Source organism: Pygocentrus nattereri, chromosome 4 (assembly GCF_015220715.1).
Source record: "Pygocentrus nattereri isolate fPygNat1 chromosome 4, fPygNat1.pri, whole genome shotgun sequence".
Lineage (NCBI taxonomy): Eukaryota > Metazoa > Chordata > Actinopteri > Characiformes > Serrasalmidae > Pygocentrus > Pygocentrus nattereri.
Window position 1 is genome coordinate 5,535,052 of NC_051214.1, and position 15,197 is coordinate 5,550,248.

At 41.8% G+C, this 15,197-nt stretch overlaps 1 protein-coding gene across 1 annotated transcript in view; it reads left to right on the plus strand.

The window, feature by feature from the left end:
- The window catches only part of LOC108444155 (protein tyrosine phosphatase non-receptor type 14), a 50,203-nt gene that overhangs the window by 20,847 nt on the left and 14,159 nt on the right, over window positions 1–15,197 (plus strand). Inside the window, exons 6-13 of the mRNA XM_037537579.1 lie at window positions 701–788; window positions 873–961; window positions 2,944–3,031; window positions 4,667–4,749; window positions 4,931–4,982; window positions 8,041–8,110; window positions 12,133–13,490; window positions 14,762–15,019. Of these exons, the coding sequence (XP_037393476.1) occupies window positions 701–788; window positions 873–961; window positions 2,944–3,031; window positions 4,667–4,749; window positions 4,931–4,982; window positions 8,041–8,110; window positions 12,133–13,490; window positions 14,762–15,019 (2,086 nt within the window). The remainder of the gene's footprint in view (window positions 1–700; window positions 789–872; window positions 962–2,943; window positions 3,032–4,666; window positions 4,750–4,930; window positions 4,983–8,040; window positions 8,111–12,132; window positions 13,491–14,761; window positions 15,020–15,197) is intronic.

Here is a 15,197-nt window from a genome sequence, read left to right on the forward strand (position 1 = left end):
ATTCTCAGATGAGGTGTCCTGTTTTTAAAGAGCCCATAATCATAATCAACTGAAGATGTATTTGCTTTTTGTAAACAAGCAGGTTTAATGTACTATGTGAACACTGTTAAATTTCCAGAACATACTCTCAGGTCCATATAGGCAATTACGCTGCAAAAACAGCCCATTTTGAATTCCTCATGGTTGTGATGTCACAACCATGAATACATAAACGTTTAACCACCCGTTGCTGTTGAAGTGGCCCTGAGGATTTCGGTGTGAATTTACCAGTTTGTTCTGAGCATTTGACTGATTTATGAATGAATGAGGCACGATACTGGGCAGCCAATCAGAGCCGGGGATATTTACATATGTTGCCCTTAAAGGCACACCCTGTTTAAAGTGGAATTCCACCGATTTTACTAAATTTCTATGAAATAAGGATAAAATAGTGGTAAATCTGAAATATGTAAGTTTTCTTTGAGGATATGAATCAATTAAAAAAGTAGATTTTAGACCAAAATTTTATCTCAGAACTATAGTAAAAGTGTATCAGGCCTCATGTAGTGTATTCATAACCTTTCATGTAATAACTTTCTTTGAGGGAGCTTTTAGAAGCATTATACTTTTCAGATGTCTGGTTCCATTCCTCCCCATTGCGAACGGAGAATTTCACATTAAACGACTCTTTGTATGAGCTGTCTGACCATGTGTGTTCCAGTCGGATGCAGCCTGCAGAAGCCGAGCTGCTCTACATCAAAGAGGCGGAGAAGCTGGACGGGTTTGGGCAGGAGAGCTTCGCTGCTAAAGTGAGGATGTACACGTAGACACACTTACACATCGGCTTAACTTTGGTTCACCTTCTGAACAGCTTGCTGTTGTACTGTCTCCAGGACAACTACACCAATGACATCTTCATCGGCGTGTCCTTCATTGGAGTCTTCGTCAAGCACAGGAACGGGAGGTCCATCATGCTGCACCGGTGAGCCTCACCGCTGACTCCTTCTTGAATAATTTAAGCAGTGTGGCCATCACTGCACGTTCTCAAGCCAGGTTTGACTGCAGTCGGACGCTCCTGGTCCAATTCAATGTTGTCTTGATTTTCTAAGTGAAAATAAGTTACAGCATCCTCTACAGAGACACACTTCTGAATATTCTAATACACAGTTACGTTTATTCGCTGAGTTTCACATATTGGAAGAAAATAAATCATAAAATCCTGCCTGGGCAGAAGTTACGGCACATGTTGTATGTTCCATATATGTGTTTTGCAGCATGTTAAACCTAGAAAATAAGTAGAAATTGTGCACAGAAAACGTCATTTATTTAAGATTAAGTGACCCTTATTAGTCCCACAACGGGGAAATTTCACCTCCGCATTTAACCCATCCGTGAACTGAAACACCACATACACTCTACTGAGCACACACACACTAGGGGGCAGTGAGCACACTTGCCTGGAGAGGTGGTCAGCCCAATCCGCAGCGCCCAGGGAGCAGTTGGGGGTTAGGTGTCTTGCTCAAGGACACCTAAGTCATATGCTGTCGGCTCTGGGGATCAAACCGGCGACCTTCCGGTCACAAGGCTGGTTCCCTAACCTCCAGCCCATGCCTGCTCCCTGTAATTTGTAATATGTAATGTAATGTAATATGACCAGGAGTGATTTTGGATCATAATAAAATATCTTCTCTTCTACTTACAAACATGGTATTGATTGAAATCTTAGAATCTGTACTTTCAATTTCACTAAGTTCACTTAAATTCACTATTAGCATTTAGAAAATAAAGAGGCGGGAGCTTGATTTGAGATCCGGAGCTGAGCCTCTTCTTCACTCTTGCCCATTTTAAAACCGGCAATATTCCTAAAACAAAACAGAGTTTCCAAGCAATTAATATCTTTTTGGTGAAAATAACGCAGTGGTTTGAGTTTGGATGGTGCATCATCATTCTGAGCTCTCCCCCTGACGGCGATTGGTCATTTGCACAAGCGGGGCTTCTAGTGCTTCTAGAGATGTACACCAAGTTCTTTTTAAGTATACAACAGTTCAACGGTAGTTCTTTCATTTAGTTTCTGTCATTGTTTGAAGCACATTGCCAACTTAAATATTTGGTCTTCTCCAGACATAGAGATATGTGGACTGAACATGCAGGGATTGGCTTCCAGAGAGGCTGCTTGGGATGCAGAATTCAGCAGACTTGGCTCTTGGAATTACCTTAAGTTTATAGTGAAATGTATGAATTAAATTAAATGGGAGTTCCAAAAAAAATGGATTAGAAATGTAAAATTTTGGACAAACAGTGTCTTCCAGTGTACGAAACCCACAAAAAGGGCTTGAGACTGAAGTCCAGAGTCCAGAGGCTGAAAGAGGTCAAGACATCGAGAGTTGCTTCAACATTTGAACATTACTAATCCTGATTATATATATATATATAAATAAATAGTGATTTTCTGGATGTAAGTTGTAAGTGTGTTTGTTTAATTTTCAAACCTGTAACTGATGATATTAACGAGTCTCTGTGGCGGCTGTGAAGGTGTCAAGGAAAAACATGGACCCAAGAAATTCTTGTTACTTTTTACTGTTTTTATGTTTATCTGAATTATGAATACGACTTTATTCTAATGTATATTGTGATAAACTCACTGCTGAGGTCAACTGTTTAAAAATTTGCTTAGATGCCTAAAACTTTCACACAGTGCTGTATATATGGAATATAATGGTATGTATATAATGGAAGCTCACATGCACAAGATAGCACCGTGCCTAAATCATCAGACACCTGACTTAGAGTCAAGTCAGCCCTTAAGACAGCTGCCACTACTGTGTTTAGGCACGCAGTGTACGTCTGTCTGTTTTTATAGATAACAGTCCTAGTCCTAATCTATACCATGTGTTCAAGGCTGTGTAGCTAATCTCAGATTTGGAAGGTCACACTGACTCGCACCTCTCGCTTCCTCTGTTTTAGGTGGAAGGACATCGGCACCATCGGGCACAACAAGTCGGCCATCACCGTGGAGATAACCAGCAAAGACGACACCATCATGTTCCACACGGTGAGTGTTTAGACTGCGCGCTCGCCGAGGTCGTCCCACGGGAAACTCCGAGCTGTGGAACGTTCTGATCTGAAAAACAAAGGTGGTGGAAAAAAACAGTGAGCTTTATAAACTAGGAGCTTCAGACTTTCTGTGCTAAACAACGGGTGCAGTGAAGCGGTGCAGTGAAGTACAGCTGCAGGAGGTGTTAGCAGTGTAGTTAATGGGTTGTAAAGTGAAATATCCAGCGGGGAACCCTTAGGGCCGAAAGAGGCCTGATGATTTGTTTGAAATGAAAAAAAAAAACACAACATTATTTTTAGTTAGTAGTTATTTGAGGTAAACTTCATGCTTACTGCATTTAAATTCGGCAAGCAATGTAGTGAGTAATGCATTGCTAACAAAATTATTGAAACTAAAATGGAAAATTATTCAGTCAGAAATGTTTTTTCAGTGATAGGCAGAAGGTCTAGTGTAGTAGATTAAGTTCCAGTATAATTAGGAAGTAAAAGGCAAATCAAGCTGCCGACTTCCTTTGATTTTTGCAATGGATGGGACCAAACAAAGGTCGGTTTAGGTCTTTTGGAAGTTCTAGATACGTCACTGACTGTGCTGTCGTTTGTCTGACTGTTGGCAGAGATGTTTACTGAGTCACTGTATACATATATAAATAAATAAATATATATATATATCAGTTACAAGCCTCAATTAAAATATATGGAATATCTCTAACAAGCTTCAAATGTCCATGTTCATCTAAAACAGGCAAAAAATGTTAATGTGAGTCCCTGTTAGCTTAGTGCTAACGTAGTACTAAAATCCCTTTGGAGCGCTGGCAGAACTGAGCATCATCATAGAGGTGTTTAGCTGAACTGGAGGCTCAGGTGGGGTCATGGTTTGCCCCTATGGAAGAAAAATGTACATGCAAAATATTTAACTGTGACATTTTTGACCATGTAAATATACACCAATGTATTCCAATATTTGCACATATTTAAATGAGAGTATTTAGTATTTATATATTATGTCAAATATGTAGGGAAGTACATTACAAACGTCATATAAAAATATATCGAAAGCCTTTGCTTAGGGCTGTCAAATGGCTCTGAAGAAATGTTTTATATGTGAAAATCATTTTAATTTCATTGTGCCTCATTCTATAATGCATGTGTCGTTTTAGAATACAGTTTAAAACAATGTAAAAACCCACACTGTTGAAATGTAGGAGACAATGATAAACATATCATTTGAACATTCAATTTGCCATTGAACATGACAAGAATAAGTGTTGTTAATATTAATACATACTGAAGATGTGTGCACTAGTTAATATTGTCAGTGTTATAATGTCCCGTAGCCTCATAATGCAAGATAAATACATAAGATACATCAATTTTGGTCATTATTACACTGCAAAAATATATTTGACAAATACACCTCACGTATAGTCTCATTGTGAGTTTTCCTGGTTGGGTTGATACTGTTAATAATAATAATAATAATAATCATTTTATTTATAAAGCACTTTTCATGCCAGTGGCAGCTCTAAGTGCTTTACAGACAGGTGATAAAACATAGTTATAGAAGAAATCAATAGTATTGAAATGTATTTAAACATTGTTTTAAAGCCATTGCTGGTTTTCTCTTTGCCGTCAGGAGGATATGGAGATGGCCAAATACATCGCACGCCTCTTCACTGCCAGACACAAGTTCTACAAACAGAACAAAATCTGTGCAGAGTGAGTCCACAGCTACCACTGCTCTCTCTCTCTCCCTCTCTCTCTTTGCTTCTCCAAACCTTAGTGGCGCTGGAATTGATGCACATTTTCCTTTGTCCAGCTCTGCAAGCAATGCTGCCTCTGGTGGCAGAATAGTGGAATATTGTGTAACTTTGATCTTGCTCTCTGGTGTTTCCTGCAGACCAACCCACTCTCCGGTCACCATAAGGAGAAGACCCACCTGGAACAGACTGGTATGACCATTTCACCAGATAGGTCTTGTGTTTCAAACTGAGACATAATTCATTGTCAACTGTGTGACAGGTCCTCTGAGCCCTGGTCAGTCAAAATAGTGAACCCCCAGCATCCTAAACTTGGTGGTTTCTTTTGGAAGATCCAGACAATCCAAGCTACCATAGGAGGTTCTCATATCAGACAGGGTTCCTATAAAATCGAAGTTTTTTCCTCAGGTTGAGTTGCGTTGAAGTATGTGTAGGTTTTAAATTATCTGTGTTTAAGTTCGAAAGTCAAAATTTCTCCTCCGATATAGCAACATGGACACTTGACACTGCTGCCGTCATGTGTACTCTCAGCCAGACGTATCTGGAGACGGGGATGAAGTTGACTTGGCCTGTGTGTCTCCCTCATTTCAGCTTTCCATGATTAAAAAAGGGTGAACCATCCAAATAAAATAACTAGACAAAAAAGCTGCAGTAAAAACAAGTAAAAATAAATCTTGACCCGTGATGATAAATAAAATAATGATATTAATTTGTTACACATTTCATATCTGGATATGTCACACAAACACTATACAAGTCACAGAAATGATTCATAAATGGCCTATCAGCAACACACAGGGCACAAGCAGATGGGCTTTAGCCTGACTCTGACACCACTGTAGCCCCTACCGGATATACTTCGAACTGCAGTAGTGAACAAGCTTAAAATTGTGCTTAATCATGAGACGTAAATATTATTGCAGGTTTGGAGAATTTGGGTATTCGTGTTGAAATCCTGTAAAATGCTGTTCATGCTAGCTCTACCTAAAAATTAGTTTAAACAATCAAACAAGAAGTAAATAAACAAACATCCTGATCGTTACATGGTTTTGGCATTCTGGCTTGTTTTATTTATGTTTAAAATGATGGGAATTCACCAGATTTGTTTGTTAAGAAGGCACATTTCATTATATAAAAAGTTTGTTAGCTGAATGTAAGCGCAAGAATCCTTTGTAATAAATGCAGGGGAACGCTGAGACCACCCCTGCATCACCCCATCCCATAGGTAGAATAGTTTTCATCAACAGGCATAAAAGCTTAAGGTTTCAGAGCAACATGGTGTTTGAATAGTGTGTGTGAATTTGATCCATTTTCCGAATGAGCTCTTGCGCACCCCTGCAGCCATCTCAGGAATGTTGCATGGTTGCAATTGCTGGCTTACCAGATACCTACCTAGCTTGCTAACTACTGTCAACATGAGAGCTCTTTGAATGATTGCTTGTGTCTAGAATTTGCTCTGCTTTGTTAGCCTGTTAGGTCACTTTACAAAATTCCCATAGGATGGAAATGATTAGTCCCTTCTTTAGCATCAATAAAATGCGCTGATGATTTTATACAGCCGGTATGATCTGCTAAAACATTAGCTGCTAAACTTGGTAACTAGCAGAATAATCAAATATATTGCATTTGACTTTGACTGAATACTTTTGAATTTTGAAGTATGTGCACTTTGGCACAACCTTTAACTAGTTGCATGAAAGTTTCAGCGTCTAAAGGCAGTGTAGATTCATGCCGTACCCAAACCTCTCCTCCAGTTACTCTGCACCCATTTCTCACCACGCAAGCTCTACCACGTCTCCTCCCTTCCCCAGCTTTACATTCAGCTTCCAGACAAACCATTGTTCCCGCTTGGAGTACAATATGCAGTCCTGATGGTCATTTTTAGCCACTGACCATTCAAAGCCTAGCATTATTGAGTGATTCTTTGCAATTTCCATGTCCACCCCACGCTTGGCACTTAGTCAGCCTTTTACGACTGATCTGAGGCCTGTGCTTGAAAGCCCAAATATATTTAATCAAATAATGGTGATTTATTTAGCAACTTCATTTAACAACCACGCTATTCTATAAACAGGCATATCCCACTGAAGCCTCATTTATACAGGAGTACTGTTACAACACGTTAACACATGATAAATACAGATCACTAATATGAAATGGCACAATACCACACACACACACACACACACACATTATCTAAACCCTAAACTCCACACAGAAAGAATCCCGGTCGCCCGGCTGGGGAATCGAACCCAGGCCCTTCTTGTTGCGAGGCGACAGTCCTACCCACTCAGCGTAAAAGTGTGTATGTATGTGTATTTGACTATTCTAATTCTTGTAATTCAAATTTAATACCTGTACCTACCAAATACAGTTGTGTGCAAAAGTTTGGGCACCCCCCTTTTTTTTATTTTCTAAGTGAAAGTTAATACATCCTCTACATAGAACACACTTATGCACATTTTAATGCACAATTAATGCAAATGAATAAGTTGTGATAGGTTAATGTTCATGTTAATATGGAAAAAACTTTTTTTTTAATGTTATGCTCCAAGTACAATTTGAAATGGGTGTTCCGTGTATTTTTACCTAGAAAATCAACAAAAACTTCCTTTGACCAAGGCAGTTCACTTTTTTGCGTGACTTTATATCAATTGTAACACAAATGTAAACTATTCATATGCAGACATAACAATTACAACAGTTACAGAATCAGATCGCATTCAAATTTTTGTTTTGTCTGATATTTTCAATTACTCTCAGCTAATACTGATACTAGTAAACAGTCAGACTGAGGTGTAGCATATTAGTATCGGATCTTATCAGCATCGGATTGGTGCTATCGTGCTTGAGAATGAACAAAAGGTCTGAGGTCAGCGGCCCCGGGCAGTGTGTTGAGTTTTCCTGTAGGGACTTTGGCTAGCCTCTGTATAAAGCACCCTCTTATTCCCTCCCTGTGCATCCGACAATGCAGCTAAAACAGGCACAATGGCCCTCTCTGCGCTGGGCTGCCCTTATACACTGGGGACGCTTTAACTTTTAGCATGCGTGGGTGGGCAAATACTTGTGCTTTCAAAGGGTGTGTTCAAAGGGTGAAACAGATGAATGCATGATGAAAATAATTCAATGGGTAATTCCATCACTCCACTCTGAAGAAAGCGAAGCTTTGAATTTCCTATATTCAGATGTGTACATTTCTAAATATTCCTCACTTAATTCTTTCTTCCTCTCTCCACCCTCCGCCCCTCAGCCCAGACCGCAGTCCTGTATTCTGCACTCTCAGTACGCCGATCACTATCAGGACACGCAGAGCTCGCAAGGTAACCACACCCACCCACACACAGCATGAGCAGCTGTCCCTACTTGCGTTTTTCACAGATGTTCTTCTGAATCACGCGTTCCCTGTAAAACACACTCACCGTCACTTCTGAAAAGACTTCCTTTTGGCATCACGCCATTTAATGCCATCAGTAGCTCGGTTACAGAGTGATATATAGGCTACGTTCACATTAAGAGACACATTTTAATCCCACAAACGGGGGTCTCACCTCCACATTTAACCCATCCGTGAAATGAAACACCACATACACACACACACACTAGGGGGCAGTGAGCACACTTGCCCAGAGCGGTGGGCAGCCCTATCCATGGTGCCTGGGGAGCAGTTGGGTTAGGTGTCTTGCTCAAGGACAGCTCAATCATGGACTGTCAGCGTTGGGGGATCGAACCGGCAACCTTCCGGTCATGGGGCCAGTTCCCTAACCTCCAACCCACGACTGCCCCCAGCCTGAAGCGGCACAAATCAGATTTTTTGCCCTAATGTGACTCAGCTCTGATGTTTTCAGAGCTGTGTGGACACAGAAATCTGATCTTTTCAAATCCGACCTGAGCCACTTTCGTTTGGGTCCTAGTCCGGATAGATATCTGATTCGTGGCCATGTGACCTTAATGTGATGCTCAGATCAGAATTCATGTGCATTTTTTTCACTGCGCGTGCGCCATCGTTCAGCGTTACCATGGCAGCGCCGAACCATTGAACAAGTTAAAGCCTGTAAATGGTGGAAAAGCAGCTCATCTCACATTTTTCTCCTCCGTCTGGCTCTAATAATGAAGCTGAGAGCTGATCAGAGTTAATGATCTTCTCAGCGAAGCTCGTTCTGCTCGTTAGTTTGTGCTGATGATGCAGTGATTCAGTCACGTGACGTTACTGAGTAGCATGAGCTCATGCGGGTCATTCCAGGACGCCGGTTGGTTCATGTTAATGTCAGATTTTAATCACTTACCTAAATGAGTGTGAACCATCGTGTCAGAGAGATCAGATTTGAGCAATGAGGGTTGTAATGTGAACGCAGCCTTAGTGTTGTGACATATTACTACACTTTATGGTGTCACAGACTGTCTGCCCATATGTTTTAAATATGTGATAGTTTAAATGGGACACTTTAAATCAAGTCTAATATAATTTTCCTCAGAAACGTTGGTATATGTTGTCAAGGGCCGATTTAATGATCCCAGGGTCCCAGGCAAAAGACAAAAATGGGCCCCCTAGATTTTTTAATTTGGGGCTTCCTGACAGGTTCAACCATCTACACTACACAAAAATATATCAAAGTGGCCCAAAGTCTTATTACCTAATTAAAGTCCCTGTTGTTACTGGATATTCAACCTTAGTATGTAATAAGCCTGGAACTTTGAGGGGTTAAACCAATTTGTTATATCTAGTATTTCTTATTTTGACATTGTTGTAAGAATATAATATTTATATAATTTCTAGGCATTTGTACCTAAATAACTTGAGTCAAAAAAATCTAACTATAAATGCATAATATAATAACAAAGACATTAATAGAACCAGAGGGTTAACCTGTGAATGCAGGTTTCAGATCAGAACAGCCATTAATTACAAGTTATTCATTTTTAGGTGATTAGTTTTAAGATAATCCACTTGTATAAGGAAGGAGAAATTCAAAAGAAAATAAGTGAGTTTCCAAAACGGGAGTTCAAAAAAATTACAGAAAATAAACTCCTAACAACCACCTGGAAGAGCTGGTAGACTCCAAAACTGGCCCCATCAGATCAACAGCACTTAAAGCTTTCGTCTCTGAGAGAGAGAAGATCAAGCTGCTTCAGATCTGAAAACATCCACAGGTGTTTCTGTCCATCCTTCCACTGTGAGAAGACCACTCAGCGCTGTTGGTCTGAAAGGACGTGTAGCTGATCAAGGAGAACCTCACCGAGAAAAGGAGACGGACACATCAAACAAAGAAGCTGAACGATGGACGGACCGCCCCAGAGTCCAGACCTCAGCACCACTGAATGTGTTTATTACTGAGATTGTAAAAAGCGGAAAGCGCTAAACCAAAGACTGAACTTTGGAGGTGTGTCTGCAGATTTCTTTGGGAAACCGAAAGAGAGTGGGCACACGGAATACCGAACTGAGCACTTCTGCTAAATACGCTTTTCAGGCTGCACATAACTTGAACTTGAATAACTTGGATTTAATGACCATTTTCGGTGGTGGTCTCTGATGTTTGCACAGCACTGTACATCTCTCGTTTCCTGCCGCAGTAACAGTGTGCGCCCTTACATAACTGCCCCCCCCCCCCACCCCCCCACACTTATTCTTACACCTTGAAGTCAGCTCTATAATTATTTTGTTTTTGAACTGTCTGTCGCTGAAGGCAATTAACACACTCACACACACGGAAGACGGACAAACTTGCCACTTAAACGATAAGTGGAGTAGAGTTTAACAGGCAAACTAATGAGGTTTGAAGTTGACTGGAAGAGAGGATCTAAAGGAATCTGTGTGCCAAAGCCTTTTATTGCTTTGTTGTGGTTTGCAGCTGCATGAGTGTCTTTTATTTGATGTGTGGCTTCATTAATTCTGACTCCTAAACAGATCTAAAATTGCACTTACACTGTAATTCAGCCATCAATTTTCCATCTGTGTAAGCGTAGACATTAAAGACGTCTGGCTTATCTGAAGTGAGTTTGGTAAGTTAATGAATACACATATGATTGGAAAAACTAATTTCCCTTTTATATAATAAGAGTTTAATGAACTATGTAAACACTACTGTAACCTTAATTCCCCAGTCCAGATATGTAGACTGAGTAGCCTGTTTTGAGTCTATTATGATTGCTGACACAAACATGAACACAACTAATGTCAGCTCACATTCAGCTTTCAGTAGTTTTACCCCACCCATTACCATTGAAGTGATGGGGAGTGTTGTTCCTGCAGGCAGTCTGTAGCAGAGTTATTGGAGTGGTAACATGATTAAATGTTCTACTGTTCCTGGCTGTTGTACATGTACATGTACGAGTTTTCTGCTGCTTTGTGTTTCAAACGCAGATATTTTTGGTCAGTTATAATGAGATCTACATTTTGTTTCTACAGAATATCAGAAATGTTGACGCCATCACTTGATTTACTTAGTACACCCTCTTAAAATTAATTTATATATAGAGATCAGGAAAAACATCAAGACCACCTCCTTTTTACGCTCACTGTCCATCTTATCAGCTCCACTTACTGTATAGCTGCACTCTGTAGTTCTACAGTTACAGACTGTAGTCCATCTGTTTCTCTGATACTCTGTTACCCTGTTCTTCAGTGGTCAGGACCCCCATGGACCCTCACAGAGCAGCTACTATTTGGGTGGTGGATCATTCTCAGCACTGCAGTAACACTGACGATGGTGTGTTAGTGTGTGTTGGTGTTTTTAAACACTGTGTCCACTCACTGTCCACTCTATTAGACACTCATATCTTGTCAGTCCACCTTGTAGACGTAAAGTTAGAGACGATAGCTCATCTGCTGCGGCACAGTTTGTGTTGGTCATCCTCTAGTCCTTCATCAGTGGTCACAAGCCACTGCCGACAGGACGCTATTGGCTGGATGTTTTTGGTTGGTGGACGATTCTCAATCCAGCACTGAGATGTTTAAAACTCCAGCAGCACTGCTGCGTCTGATCCACTCAGACCAGTACAACGCACACTAACACACCACCACCACGTCAGTGTTACTGCAGTGCTGAGAATGATGCACCACCCAAATAGTACCTGCTCTATGAGGGTCCATGGGGGTCCTGACCACTGAAGAACAGGGTAAAATGGGGTAACAAAGTATCAGAGAAACAGATGGACTACAGTCTACAGAACTACAGAGTGCAGCTATACAGTAAGTGGAGCTGATAAAATAGGCAATGAGCGTAGAAACAAAGAGGTGGTCATCATGTTATGCTGGATCAGTGTATATATTGTTAAAGAAGTTATATCAACAATGCTGTTTCAATATCTTAAACCTCTTTTCCCTCTTGTTTCTGCCTACCAACAGACAGCATCTTCCATGATGACCCATACTACAAGTCCGAAACGAGCCTAGTGGAGTTTGGCTTCCGTAATGGCCCAGTGCCCAACGGCAGCATGTGCAGCAGCCCGAGTGTGAGCTCCCTGAATCGCTCTCAAACATTCATCCACTCCTCCCCAATGTCATCCAACCTGAGCATTCCTGGCAGCGAGCTGATGCGTCCTGACTACATCCCCAGCCACCGGCACTCTGCCATCATTGCGCCGTCCTACCGGCCCACTCCAGAGTATGATGCTGTGATGCGTCAGAAGCGGCGACTCCTTCCGGCCACACCTTCCTCTGACTGCCACAGCCAATCACTGCGCAGCCTCAACATTAGTAATACCTACGCATACAGGCAGCCTGAGGCGCTGGTGTACAGCCAGCCAGAGATGAGGGAACGAGGCATGTACCATGGGCCTTATGGAGGCGGAGGAGGACCTCAACCTGGATATGGACCACCTACTGGCCCCTCCCCTTCCCATCCTGGAACAGGGGTCATACAGCCTGCAACGAGTCAGCCAGCCACAGCCGGAAACGGCATCTCTCACACCGTCAGTACACCTGAACTTGCAAATACCAAGCAACAGGTGGTTAATGGAAGAACTGGTGACCAGTCTTATGCCGCCCACATGTTGAGGAATCACCTGTCCAGGCCACCACCACCTTATCCAGCCTCCTTCAGGCCGGCGACAAGCACCCCGGACCTGGCCAGCAGCCACCGACAGCGCTGCATGGGCGGCTCCAGCCCGGAGCTGGTCACACGCAAGGTCCAGCTGTCTGTTAAGACCTTCCAGCCTGACAGCTCAGCTGTGGTGGACCTGCAGTCTCTGCAGGAGGTCAGCGAACCACTGACCTCAGCCAAGCGCCGCACCGCACTGACCAAGCGCCACAGCATGGAAGTGGTTGGAGGCATGCGGGCAATGGAGGCGCTAGTCATGAAGGGGGCCAACGTAGTCCTACCTCGCAGAAACACATTAAGAGAACAAGCCCCTTCTGCAGCCACACCCCCTCAGCCTCAGGTTCCTCCTCCTCCTCCTCAGCCATCGCAGCTGTCTGAGGTGGCTGTGCAGATGTCCAATCAGAAAGCAGAGCACCAGGCCCAGTCGTCATACCAGCATCAGAAAACGCTCTCCAACGTCACTATGCTAATCCACAGCAGCGAGAGTGAGGAGGACGAGGAGGAAGAGGAGACCCCTGAGCTGGACGTTCAGATTCCAGGGCTGAACGAAGACATAAGTGCTCAGTTGCAGGCGGCGCTGGCCAACATCCCAAACAAACCACCACCCGAGTACCCGGGCCCGCGCTCCAGCGGCAGCAGCACGGCCCTCAGACACCACAATCAGGTGCTCACTTAGCTACAATTTGAAATTAATATTTTGTCAAAAAAAAGTTTTCCCGTTAGCGCATATTAAGTCGATTAGCCAAAATGCTAACAGGTAATGAAAACATGTGAACACCACTTAACATTGTGCAAACTGCACGTCTAAGTCATTGCACGCTTGCTTTAAACCGTCTCAAGTTGTCCAGTAGATTTGCTTATGTTATGCGACATCCATGACATATTGCATGTTGATTTCCTAATAATAATAAAGAAGAATAATGGTAATAACATCTACTCTACAGGAAACTGACTTTAATGTGCCACATTTCTGCACATTTTAGTGCAAAATGTATGTTTTGTTTGTGCTGTTTTTTGTATTGTATTTATTTTATCACTGTTCTCCAAAAAGACAACTTTACAGGAGAAGGAAAAAACCTACTTTACGTTTAATATAAGTCAATGGAACCCGACATTTTTCCAAGTATTTTTGGGCTGTTTCCTTTAGTCTATTCATCCTAAAATTTACATACAATAAAAAGGGCAACATGTATTTTCAAATTGTGTCAACAACTGAAAAACGTCAACAATGGAGATAAAAGGTTTTCTTCCAACATCAGCGATATGTATGTATTTATTGGTGACTGTGTTGAAAGTAATTGACAAAATTACAGACAAAAATCAGTTTTTAGCTATAAAAATATACTTTTTAGCCACTTCTCATAGCTCTTTTGATATCGCAGTGTATTTGTTAGGATTTAGTTTAACCCGAAACTCACACTGTGTGGGCTAAAAGAGTACAAGGAACACAGCAGCACTTTTCTAGTACCTTCTATTAGCCAAATTCACACTATATCCAGCATTGTTTTCCCTAAATAAATTTTAAATTCTTAGATAGAAAAAAACGCTGCTTTTTTAAATAATAAGAATAAGGGAAGTAAGAGGCAACTGGCTATTCAGCAGACTAACAGTCTCTAAAAAACAATGCTCTAAGCTGATCCTCTTACCAAACGTGCATTCCTACCATTTGTTATAGCAAATTCCTATATTCCAAATTTGGAGTCAAATATATTTGGACACCCCTGATCAAACTGCATATTTTTTATTAGGTATTTTTAATATTAGAGAACAAATACTATTTATTTGCTAACTTTAAAAATGGGAAAATAAATAAATCAAATGAAATGTAAAATTGGCCATCATGGGACACTCCATATCTACTTATTAATATACAAGTACAACATGCTTTTGTTGTGGCCAGTGATATCTGGGTTAATAAGTTGTCTGGTGATGCAGGACCACAGCCGCGGCTCTCCAGAAGCAGCTCAGGGGCAGGTGCATACCGAAGCCCAAGCGGACGGACTACGAGGTGGACAGAACGCAGCCGGCGGCCCCCAGGTCAGCCTGAGCGGAACGACTCTGGGGCCGTCCATCTCTGAGCCTGACCTGACCAGCGTGAAGGAGAGAGTGAGGAAAGAGCCAGTGAAGGAGAGGCCGGTGTCGGAAATGTTCTCCATCGAGGACAGCATCGTGGAGAGAGAGATCAGACAGAGGGTGAGGGGGACTGTCTGTGTGTGAGAGAGAGAATCTGAATGTTGCTGAAGTTGAGGACAGTGAGGCACAACCTCACACATATTATTCTTTGCCAAGTTATTTAAAATATATTTCAGAAAAATGTACACTATTTTTATACGTACGATGAACACATTTCTGCTACCAAAACAATCAAACA